Source organism: Trichomycterus rosablanca, chromosome 9, assembly GCF_030014385.1.
Source record: "Trichomycterus rosablanca isolate fTriRos1 chromosome 9, fTriRos1.hap1, whole genome shotgun sequence".
Taxonomy (NCBI): domain Eukaryota; kingdom Metazoa; phylum Chordata; class Actinopteri; order Siluriformes; family Trichomycteridae; genus Trichomycterus; species Trichomycterus rosablanca.
The window spans coordinates 5,624,242-5,637,259 of NC_085996.1; the positions used below are offsets into that span (position 1 = coordinate 5,624,242).

Consider the following 13,018-nt stretch of genomic DNA (forward strand, 5'->3'; position numbering starts at 1 on the left):
GTGACAAACTTGGCTGGAACCAGGTTAGTGTTCCATGCCAACAGATTGTTTGGAAGGTTTGCCAGGAAAAAGCCGTTCCTAACATCTACCAAACAACCAAGGTTCATGTTCTACGGTCAGATGATTTATAGAAACTCAAGGTAGTTTTGGCATAAAGAAAGGACCTGATCACATGATGCCCACTGTTAAGTATGGTACAGAAACACTGATGGCACCACCACATTAAAACGATGATTGTTTTGGTTCTTGTTCAGGATGACAGCAGTAGCGGTCAGTGGTCAGTAGGTACCTGCACGGCCGGGGGTCTCCAGCGCAGGTTCTTCAGCGGCGCAGGGGTGAAGCTCCCCGTACCTAAAGGTCTTTTCTTCAGCATCAGCATCACACTGTGTGGATTCTCCTTCATCTTGGTCACCAGGTTCTTCAGCTGCCAGCCCACCTGACAAATAACAACTACTCCATGAGACATGACTCAGCCACAGTTTCTCCATTTATCTCCCAGTTTAGTCATTTCCAAGTCCCAATTGTGATTCCGTTGCTGGTTGCACAACCCCTAATCTGATCAAGGAGAGTCGATCACCACCAAGCCCCCTCCGACGTGTGTACAAACTGCGGCCACTTCTTTTCACCTACCAGAATTGGGTTCCCACACAGAGCTGTATCGCTTAGCTCCATGTGACCCTTCCCCAATCCTGGACTACAAAGGCAACTGGAAGAGACCCTTCCTTTCCACAAGCACAGCCAATTGTGTTCATGTGGACGCCAGGCAAACACGGTGGCTCAAGTCCGAACGCTCCACAGTGGTGTGCCAGCCGATTGTGTCCAAAAAAGCAGCTCAGACTCACCACTGTCTGACGGTTGACCTGCACCACCTCGTCTCCAGCATGGATCCGCTGAGTCCGGTCTGCTGCAGACTACACGGTAAACAAGAGAAGCAAGAAATCAAAAAACCGAATGATTTAGATGAATAAACTCAGTCGTGGTTTAGAAGGAGCGTCATCACTCACATCTTCTGTGGTCCCGGTGATCACGTGCAGTCCATCGTACGTGGATTTGATGTACATCCCCTATTGAAAACACATAACGTAACAACATTAGACTTTAGCCAAGACAAGAGTAAAACTGCAGGTATACTACAGACGTCACTCACCAGTCCCTCTCCCGGCTTAACGTTCGCAATGTGGACCTCCTCCAGACAGGTAGCGCGGCTCTTGGTAGGGTCAGAGGTCGTCCTCAGAGTCGCCTCGCACACTTCAGTCAAAACTCGAGCCTAATGAAAAGTGTGAGAGACAAAATAATCTGTAAAAAATGTACAACGTGGTCAAAAGTATGTGGACACATGAACCTGAGCGTTTTGGACATCTCCTTCCAAAACAAGGTATTTTGTTCCCCCAACCCATACCATTCCTTGCAGCAATAACAGCCTCTAGGCTTCTGCAAAGGCATGTCTGTGGGAATTTGTGCCTATTTAAACAAAACAGCATTTGTGCTATTGATCCTGGCTCACGGGTGATGTTCCAATTCCTCCCACAGGTGGACAGTGGGGATGAGATCGGAGCTCTTTGCAGGCCACTGGGGTTCCTACCAAACAAACATGTCAAACCTGGTCTTTATAGACCTTACATTATGCACAAGACCACGCTGGTACAGCCTTCCCCAAACTGTTAGAATGAAACACCAGAACTCAATTATTAGGAGCAGTGTCCGAATACTTTGGTCATATAATCCATGTTTTATTACCGTTTTATCCAGGTCAGGGGGTAATGCATTAACACACCCCGGTCCCAGCCAATGATATCTTTATCTAGCCGATAGCACCACTGGGGATTCGTTCTCTGGACTAGTGGGCTAGCGTTATTTGCGTCTGTGCCACCCAACCGTCCACTTAGCTCTTTTTACCTTGATGAACCACTTTTATTACATCACGACTCCGTCTTGATCTTTTTCATTTTATTTTATGCATTTTCTCCCCTTTTTCTCCCTTTTTAACGGGTCCAATTGCCAGATTGCGTCATGCTTCCTCTCCACCAATGCCGATCCCTGCTCTGATTGAGGAGAACGAAGCTAACCCACGCCCCCTCCGACACGTGGGCAGCAGCCGTATGCATCTTATCACCTACACTTTCACGAGTGCAGTGCAGCTCAGCATTGTGTACGGAGAGACACACCCTGTGCAGGCGCTATCAATCAGCCATGAGAGAGAGACCCCATCCGGCTTAGTCCCGCCCAAATCTGAACAACAGGCCGGCCTAACTCCGTCTTGATCTTTGACCACTTACAATTGGTTAAATCAAATGTACTGACCTTTTTTAGGACAGTTCACATATTATTTCTTGAGTTGAGTTTGTTAAGAACCTGTTTCAGTCATCAAATTAGTAATTAGCAAATATTTATATAAGTCAGTGAAGCTGACGGGGGTAAAACATGATCCGGGGACTTTGATTTACAGAATGCCGACAATATTCAGACACTTTTGGGACCCTGCGTGCACCGCGGCAGTCGAGCGTATCAAAGATAGCAAGTGATCAGACACTTCAGGAATGTCTGGAATGTCGGCTAGGGTTAAAGGTCGGCCGTAGAGGAAAAGTGTCCGTTTAATATGTGAGAGACTCTGCTGGTGGAGTTATATAAGACAGGATGTTCAGAAAACATCCTCCAGTAATGCTGATTAAACAATAGAACCGGACACACCTTCACATTCGACTTCTCCTCCACATAAGAGGAACAGGAGACAAATCTTTTACAAAACAAATCTATAAACATGGTTTATAAGTGACTACATGACCAACATGAACCTCCATCTGATGACTAATAAAAAACTCAATTGTATAAATAAATGACACGTCTTCAACTTTGTGACAATCACTTGGAAAAGGTTTTGTTTCTGACTGACTGCACTCCTGTAGGCAAAACAGATTCACCAAAACACCTAAACTAACAGGGTCTGTCGTGCCTCGTGATTGAAGCGTGAGGTGAAGCCCCGTACCTGCAGGAATAGAAAATAAACCCAAGTGCATAATGTCTAGACATGGTAGAAATGGTAAGAAATAAAAGATACAAAAACTTCTGCAGCCCATAATGGAGAAAGTGGACAGAACAGGGGTAGCGCAGAACTAAGAACTGGTTGTTACAGTATGACAGGCTGCTCCGGACGTCTGGGACAATCCAGCTCTCTGAAAAAGAAAGATATGGAGCCCTCAGAACCAGTCAGGGTTGACTGGTTCATGAGCGGCACTCCAACCCTACCAACCGGTGCAGCCAGGACATATAAGGATTTACAGGTTCTGCTCCTGAACAAAGGGGACATCACACCGCCTCTGGGGTAATCCACCCTCCCAGAGTGGTTCCTTCATCCAGAAAGAAATATGCCAGAAGAAAGGCAGACTGGACCAAGCAGCTCAGTATTACAGTTTCAGAAAAAAGCAGGTTTGCCAATAAAGGAGCTGGCAAGTCTGACAAGGAGAAACCGTAATACATAGAAAAACTCCCACCTGGTGCAAATTAACGCTAACAAAGCGCAGATGACAGTCAATCCAAAGGAACCGACACTGTGTGCCTCCGTGCCCCATTTGCTAGCCGAAAACGACAATGCAGAAGGACACGACTCTTAAAGGGGCTCACTGCCAAACTCATTCAGCAGCCGCCACGTTACGCAAGCTTCCAAAAGTACCAAACCACCCCCATAACAACACTGAACATGTTAAATGCTGCATTAAAGGAAAAAATTTCCCTCTCACCACTTCCAGAATCTTCTCCTCCATTTCGTACACGCTGCAGTCCTGCAATCAAAGACAGAAGACGTCACAGCTCAACAACGAAGAATTAATACATATTAAAATGGTTTTCTTTAATTTTGTTTATGTTTTATTAATGGTTTTATCAGTTTAAACAACTATAATACAAATGTACAAAACAAACAACCCAATTTACCAACAGAAGGTTTCAAATAATGATGATAAAAACAGAAAACAAAATCAAGGGTCCCCTTAATTTGTCCAAAAACCTGTCCCACATCCCATGAAAAGGGCTCTGCCACCAGTCGATGGTGTAAATATTTCAGATTTAATATTTTATACACGGTGCCGCATGGTGGGCTTGTTTGCATGTTCTCCTTTTGTCAGTGTGGGTTTCCCCTGGGTGCTCCGGTTTCCTCCTACAAATGTGAGAGTGTGTGTGTGTCCCGTGATGGACAGGCGACCTGTCCAGGGTGTTTCCTTCGGGGTCTTTCAGACCCACGACCCACCGCATCCCTGACCAGGATAAAGCGGCAGTAAAACAGACCATGAGTGAGTGAATGAATGTTTTATATAGACGTGCAGTAGAGAGGAGGTGCAGCCACTGACCTTTTGGACAGTAGTGGTCAGCTCCAGACACAACTGGATGATCTTGTTCTTGGTGGAGGTGAAGTCGCTGATCCCCGTCAGAGGGGTCCTGCATGAGGAGAGGTCAGAGAGGTCCGGGAAAGAAGGTTCAATTAAAGAACATCACTGACATTAGTGTTTGCCAGTTGTGTGCCAGTTGAACATCTGTATAACATCATTTTTAAACACTGTTTTTAGAGAAGGTGAATAGAAATAAAACTCTTAAGCTGCCATCAGATGGACTGGACCCTTGTCCAGTGTTTTCGGGTGGCATGGTACCCACCATGACCCTGACCAGGATGAAGCATTCACAATAAATACATTTTGTTTTAATTTTTACACATTGTACAGTCCACATTTGTGAATGATGCACTTAACAGGCATGATTGGCTGTGTCTGAGAGGGGGACGGATGAGGTGTTGTCAACTTTTCTGGGTGCTGATAATATACACAGATAAGGCATAACATTATGACCACCTTCCTAATATTGTGTTGGTCCCCCTTTTGCTGCCAAAACAGCCCTGACCCGTCGAAGCATGGACTCCACTAGACCCCTGAAGGTGTGCTGTGGTATCTGGCACCAAGATGTAAGTAGCAGATTCTTTAACTCCTGTAAGTTGTGAGGTGGGGTCTCCATGGATCGAACTTGTTTGTCCAGCACGTCCCACAGATGCTCGATTGGATTGAGATCTGAGGAATTTGGAGGCCAGGTCAACACCTCAAGCTGGTTGTTGTGTTTCTCAAACCGTTCCTAAACCATTTGTAAGTGTTTAAATTTGTGTGTGGGTGTTTTTTTAATACCGGTCCAGCCAGGCCAGCATGCTCTTTGCCGCTCCTATAAGCTCCACGACGGCCGTGAGGAACTCATTGGGAGGTTTCTTAAACCCGTTGGCGTCGTACACCGGACTTTTCCTTCTCTCTGAAGCACAGTTGTGAAGGTTATCGGATGCCGCTCTCATCCGACCCACCAGCACCTTCAGATTGTTGCTCTCCACCCCGTAGTTCTGTAAATAACAACACAAAATCAAACACATTAACGACTAACCACCTCGTAATCTTCACTCACTACGGCATTCCAGACTTTAAGGTTTTAATTCTTTCTTCCACTCAAGCACTTATTAGCGGATAAAGCGACACAAGGGCAGGTCGTTCTCATGCCCTCTAAACCTAAAATCTAACTGTATCAGACGGGACCCTCCGGGCGAGACGGGATCACATGTTTTTAAACCGATTCGCTGCTCGTTTCCTAAGAACCGATCCATCACTTCTAATGAACGTCAGAGATATTTCTATTAACATCAAAGAACACAAGAGCGCTTATGAAGAAAAATGAGCGCGCTCGCTATCTAATACGTTTATGTAAGGTGGTTTTAACTTTTTTGGCCGGTGAACACAGTTTACCCCTCCACAACCCCCGTCTCCACCCCATGGGCCCTTTATTCCAGAACATTACTGTAGATGTAATTACAGATTACAGATGTTCCACAGACTTGTAGCACAAACACAGTGGCTTGGTGGGTATTGTATATACTTATACCTATAACCAATATATTATATATTTATAACTATAAGGATATCTTTATTTCTATATTTATACTTGTATATCTGTATATATTGTTTATAAGAATAGATACACTATTATACTGCTCCTATTATTATTATATTGTACCAAATGCACAATTTTGCATACAGTATATTGTATATACACCGATCAGCCATAACATTAAAACCACCTCCTTGTTTCTACACTCACTGTCCATTTTATCAGCTCCACTTACCATATAGAAGCACTTTGTAGTTCTACAATTACTGACTGTAGTCCATCCGTTTCTCTACATACTTTTTTAACCTGCTTTCACCCTGTACTTCAATGGTCAGGACCCCCACAGGACCACCACAGAGCAGGTATTATTTAGGCGGTGGATCATTCTCAGCACTGCAGTGACACTGACATGGTGGTGGTGTGTTAGTGTGTGTTGTGCTGTTATGAGTGAATCAGACACAGCAGCGCTGCTGGAGTTTTTAAATGCTGTGTCCACTCACTGTCCACTCTATTAGACACTCCTACCTAGTCAGTCCACCTTGTAGATGTAAAGTCAGAGACGATCGCTCATCTATTGCTGCTGTTTGAGTCGGTCATCTTCTAGACCTTCATCAGTGGTCACGGGATGCCGCCCATGGGGCACTGTTGGCTGGATATTTTTGGTTGGTGGACTATTCTCAGTCCAGCAGTGACAGTGAGGTGTTTAAAAACTCCAGCAGCGCTGCTGTGTCTGATCCACTCATACCAGCACAACACACACTAACACACCACCACCATGTCAGTGTTACTGAAGGGCTGAGAATGATCCACCACCCAAATAATACCTGCTCTGTGGTGGTCCAGTGGGGGTCCTGACCATTGAAGAACAGGGTGAAAGGGGGTAACAAAGCATGCAGAGAAAAAGATGGACAATAGTCAGTAATTGTACAACTACAAAGTGCTTCTACATGGTAAGTGGAGCTGATAAAATGGACAGTGAGTGGTTTTAATGTTATAGCTGATCGGTGTATGCACGTTGTACATTCACTACACCTTACATACTTTATTTGTATTTGTATTAGTTTCTCTTCTTTTACTTGTTCAACTACTGGAAGCCAAAAGTTTCCCTCAAGATAAATAAGTATCTATCTGTAAATAAAATTACTCACTAAACGTCTGGGGAACTAAAGTAAGATAAACTTGTGGTAAATATGGAATGTGCTCATGTAGGAAGATCTCAGTATGAATAGAGTCTGTGTGGAGCACCAGGAGGAATGAGCTCTGGTAGGAGTGAGCGAGCGCAGACTTGCAGGTCTCTACGTTGAGCTGCTTTGTATAGAATGATGTGATCTAGCTTAAGATCTTCAGTGGTTTAGTGTCGGGGGGTTCGATGTTCAAAGTGTACCCAGACAATGAGGGCAACAGTGTCCTCTAATGGACGGCTGACGTCACTTCCCAGCTATGTTGGAGCTTGGTTGTCTGGGTTTGTTCCTGTGCTCTGACTTTCCCTTGATCCCCATACGTGTGTGAGAGCCAGTGATTCAGTACTCATTTACTTCATTTACTTTGTGAGGCTTGTTGGGGTTTAATTTTGACAAAGCTTGCAACTGATTGGTTAAAAACAATGCAGGGCTAAGATTAAGTGTAGTTTGTTGGCCTGCAAGTGCAAACTATAGTAATATAAAAAAAAAAAAAATGCTGTGCCAGCACAAATGAAACCAGAGTGATAGTGGGGCCTGCCAGCAGTTCCAAATAGAACAGAAATAGAACATATTTCTTGAATATTTATTTTCAGCTTTGCAGCAACAGTTTAAGGAAGGCCCTTTCATGTTTAACCAAGACTGTGGCACTATAACGACATGAAGAGAAGTTCGGCTTAAAGAAACTTCAGTGTCCTGCACAGAGCCCTGACCTCAACCCCTACTGAACAGCTCTGAAATGAACCAGTTATATAATTGTTCTTTTAATTGAATAGGCATAAATTCCTACAGACATCCCTCAAAGTCTTGTGAGAAGCCTTCTCAGAAGCTGTTCTAGCTGAACGGATCACAATAGCGGTCACTCTATTTTAATATTGTTTGTTTTTTGTGTGAAATGAGACGTCCAGCAAGCTCATGATCAGGTGTCCAAATACATTTGGCCATACAGTGTACATGTGCATATATATAGCAGCTGTAGCGTGAGAGAAACTATCCTGCATGCTTATCCCACTTTCACATAAGCAGCAGCACGCGGAACAGATCAACCGACGCCTGTGGACGGAAAGCGCTGGAACAATGGCATGACATGCTTTCCTGCTCCTGCACACAAGTGTGTGTTTGTGTCTGTATATGTGTGTGTGTGTGTGTGTGTGTGTGTTGGCAGGGTGGGGGATGCCTGACAGGTGGGTGGGTCACATCTGTTTCCTGCTGTCCGGCAGATATCTTCTAGAATGTTCCTCCACCTTGTTCCCGTCACTGTTCTATCCGGAGTGAGTAATCGCGGTTTCGGCTTCGTGTTCACTGCTATTAGTAATTAGTGAGGCTCTACCTAATTCACGGCCGTAAAAATCACATTATGGAACGTGAAAATAAACCTTTTCCTGTGTGTGAAATTCTAAATTTAAGGTGTTTGTTTAGCGATTTAACATTTACTGTCTCATGTTTATTGGTTAATTTGCACTATGAGGCGTCCTAGAAATCCTATGGCAATTCAGTTAGCAATCGCTTAGTCAAAATGTCCAATATGTCGAAATGTAAAGCAGCTAAAAACACGACTCGGGTAAGTGAGTTTGGAAAACTAATAACCAATTCTGTGGACACAAAGGTAGCTGAAAGCCAGACAGACAGACAGACAGACAGACAGAAATACAAACAGACAGGTAGACAGATAGCCAGACAGATAGACAGACAGACAGACAGACAGATGTATATATAGATAGCTATATAGCTATATAGCTATATAGATAGATAGATAGATAGATAGATAGATAGATAAATAGATAGATAGATAGATAGATAGATAGATAGATAGATAGATAGATAGATAGATAGATAGATAGCCAGCCAGACAGACAGATAGACAGACAGATAAACAGACAGACAGATGGATAGCCAGGCAGATAGATAGATAGATAGATAGATAGATAGATAGATAGATAGATAGATAGATAGATAGATAGATAGATAGATAGATAGATAGATAGATAGATAGATAGCCAGCCAGACAGATATACAAACAGATAGATAGCCAGATAGATAGATATATAGACAGACAGACAGACAGATAAATAGCCAGCCAGCCAGATAGATAGATAGATAGATGGATGGATGGATGGATGGATGGATGGATGGATGGATGGATGGATGGATGGATAGATAGATAGATAGATAGATAGATAGATAGATAGATAGATAGATAGATAGATAGATAGATAGATAGCTGGATGGATGGATGGATGGATGGATGGATGGATGGATGGATGGATGGATAGATGGATAGATAGATAGATAGATAGATAGATAGATAGATAGATAGATAGATAGATAGATAGATAGATAGATCCACCTATGACCGCATATAGGACCTCCGTCTTTAGATGTAGCTAGAATGTTAAAAGTTAGGGCCGTGCTAGCCATGGATTCATTCTGGCTAACTGTTCACTTTACATACTGTTGCAAATGCCAAGGATCTGACCAGACCCTGAGGAAGCCATTGACAACATGCTATACTGGACAGTAATGATCTGTGAGAGCTTCATTTGTAATAAAACACCACTTGTTCCTACTTTAATGACAAACAACGTCACTTCAGATTCACTTTATATTAAATCAGCTGACGACTACGATTCACTCGAGCTGAGCTCCAAGACGGCCGTTCTGCAGCGCAGTGAATCCTCACACTATTCACTGTGAGCGGCTACACAATATCTAAACAAGCCACCGCTGATTCCATTCAGTACAGCTTCACAATCCAGAGCTGACGGTTCAATAACGAGAAGATCTCGACTACCCGCGCCGTCCCTGTCAGTACAGAGATCTCGGTCAGGCCCAACGGGAACCAAAAAAAAAATCATTAAATAAAACATCCATTCATTTTCACAAACTATTTCATCCTAGAACGCAGGGCACCACCAGGACACACATAGGGGCAATTTAGAATAGCCAATCCACCTTCTGAATGCTCTGTTGTGCGCAGTCCTCCAACCCTTTCATTGGATTCATGTGTTAGGTCTCACGCGTGGAGAGTCACACACTGATCTCCACGTTCCTTTACTTCTGTACAGGCGCCTCACGCTACCAACCAGGGTCCTTACACTTTCTAGTCTGGTCTTTTCCCACCCAGCAGACTTTAGTGGCCAATTTTGTCTGCTGCAGGCACTGCCAACTGTGCCAGCTAGGGGGCGCCCAGCCGACCGGTAGTACTCGGAGAGTCCAGAATCCTAGGTGTGCTAGTGGAATATATCACTGTGCCATTAAACGTATCAGTAGACTCTCACTACTTCCTAAGAGCGTAATGGTTTTACTGGTTCCTGCTTCCCAGAAAGAGCACCAGTACTAGTGGAAATAGTGTGAGAAACAGAGTAAGCACTAAAACTAAATGACATGTATGTAGAAAATCTTTTCTTTCCTCTTCACCACCTCCACCTACCAATTACCCCCGAGCAGGTGGAGAGCTCAGGGTAACACCAGTAAATGACTGTTTGTGTGTATAATCCAGCTGTGAGCTGATGTGAGGCACACATGAAGCTATCATTGTCCCGCTAATGCTATAATTACGAGCTGTACGGCTTCACAGGGCTTTGCTTCTCCTCCAAATACACCTCGTATTATTCTACAGTCTCCAAATGTTCACTTTCAGACATTTATAATCGACTGCACTGTTAACACAACGTAATATACACAGCCGGGCGGGGAGTTCCGCAAAACTAAATGCACCCTTTTTGATTTCTTATCATTGTGTATATTTGAGTAAATGAGTGCGGATCCTTCAACTAAACATAACACACAAGTGGAAGTTTATTTATTTAAGGTATAACGTTATCAAACACCCGTATCACCCTAAAAAAGTTAACAAGTGCAGGCTGCACCATTAACCGTAGTATATATATATATAAATACTGATCAGCCATAACATTAAAACCACCTTCTTGTTTCTACACTCACTGTCCATTTTATCAGCTCCACTTACTTTGTACTTTGTAGTTCTACAATTACTGACTGTAGTCCATCTGTTTCTCTGCATGCTTTGTTAGCCCCCTTTCACCCTGTTCTTCAATGGTCAGGACTCCCTTTACTTGGGTGGAGGGTCATTCTCAGCACTGCAGTGACACTGACATGGTGGTGTTTTTAAACACCGTGTCCACTCACTGTCCACTCTATTAGACACGCCTACCTACTTGGTCCACCTTGTAGATGTAAAGTCAGAGACGATCGCTCATCTATTGCTGCTGTTTGAGTCGGTCATCTTCTAGACCTTCATCAGTGGTCACAGGACGCTGCCCACGGGGCACTGTTGGCTGGATATATTTTTGGTTGGTGGACTATTCTCAGTCCAGCAGTGACAGTGAGGTGTTTGAAAACTCCATCAGCGCTGCTGTGTCTTATCCACTCAAACCAGCACAACACACACTAACACACCACCACCATGTCAGTGTCACTGCAGTGCTGAAATCATCCACCACCCAAATAATGGGAGAGTCCTGACCATTGAAGAACAGCATGAAAGGGGGCTAACAGAGTATGCAGAGAAACAGATAGACTACAGTCAGTAATTGTAGAACTACAAAGTGCTTCTATATGGTAAGTGGTGCTGATAACATGGACAGTGAGTGTTGAAACAAGGAGGTGGTTTTAATGTTATGGCTGAACAGTGTATATATATACGTACAGTATATATATAAATTATTTTATTGAATAGCAATAATTCAGTTGTGGTGAAACAATGTGAGCCATATATAATAACACTTTTTTTTTTTTACTTTTACAAGCTCTGTCCTGTACCAACACATTTTTAGACACGCTACAACTCGTCAGCTCTCAGGAAAAAGTTTGATTTATTGCTTCAATGACTGACTGGCTCTGAGTTTAGAAGTACGGCGACAACACCAACCAGGGCACAGAGGAGATCCACGGCTTCGAGGATGAGCTCCTGGTGACCGATGCGGATGGCGGTTAGCTCCTCCAGGTCCTGGTGCGAGATCTTCAGTAGCTGCTCACCGTCGATCTTCTCTTTCTCAAAGTTCGGGATGTACTGCTGGAGACTGTCGTCCAGCCCTGGGAGACGAGACAGAGAGAGAGAGACAGAGACAGAGAGAGAGACAGATGAGACAAAGACCGTCTTTCACTGAGAGGCTCGAAGCACTGGACTGTTACCACAGCGTAAGTGTGTTAGAACAAACACAGGGGCGACAAGTCAACACCAGATATTTACTCTGAGCGGATCAGCTCCTCACCGACACATTTTTTACTCTCCTGATCGAGACTCATGTTCACACTTATGAGGGGCCCCTGAGGGCCACAGATAAAACATGATGGATGGTTCTACAAGTGCTGAATACACAAAGCAGCTCAAGTACAAATAATACATTGATGTGCATGGCGGTTGTAGCCTAGCGGTTCAGAAGTTCGCTGGTTTAAGCCCCACCACTGCCAGGTTGCTGCTGTTGGACCCTTGAGCAAGACTGTATACTGTCAAAGTACTTGTAAGTCGATTTGGATCAAGGCGTCTTCTAAAATGTAATATAATACCAGAACTATGCAAAGTCCACACCGAAGGGACCCAGACCGTTCCACCTGGGAATCAAAACCCAGGACCTGATTTAGAAAGTTAAATGTCATTTAACTCATCATGTAGTACGCTGACTTCAGCTGGTCTTTCATGTGTCCATATAAATACGCCTATTTGACGGCCCCCATTAAAATGTACATAATAAAGTCCTCTCGTGTGAAGGTCAAAAATAAAACCCAAACTGGCATTTGAAAGGAAAGCACTGTCGCCTCACAGCAAGAAGGTCCTGGGTTCGATCCCCAGGTGGGGCGGTCCGGGTCCTTCCTGTGTGGAGCTCCGGTTTCCACCCACAGTACAAAGACGTGCAAGTGAGGTGAACTGGAGACACTAAATTGTCCATGACTGTAAACTTATGAACTGATGAATCTTG

General features: G+C 44.0%; 1 protein-coding gene across 1 annotated transcript in view; it reads right to left on the reverse strand.

Annotated features, from left to right (window-relative positions):
- The window catches only part of LOC134320489 (connector enhancer of kinase suppressor of ras 3-like), a 51,049-nt gene that overhangs the window by 24,838 nt on the left and 13,193 nt on the right, over positions 1-13,018 (reverse strand). Inside the window, exons 2-9 of the mRNA XM_063001895.1 lie at positions 11,971-12,134; positions 5,160-5,362; positions 4,341-4,428; positions 3,735-3,776; positions 1,148-1,267; positions 1,005-1,064; positions 843-911; positions 290-436 (exon numbers count right to left, since the gene is read on the reverse strand). Of these exons, the coding sequence (XP_062857965.1) occupies positions 290-436; positions 843-911; positions 1,005-1,064; positions 1,148-1,267; positions 3,735-3,776; positions 4,341-4,428; positions 5,160-5,362; positions 11,971-12,134 (893 nt within the window). The remainder of the gene's footprint in view (positions 1-289; positions 437-842; positions 912-1,004; positions 1,065-1,147; positions 1,268-3,734; positions 3,777-4,340; positions 4,429-5,159; positions 5,363-11,970; positions 12,135-13,018) is intronic.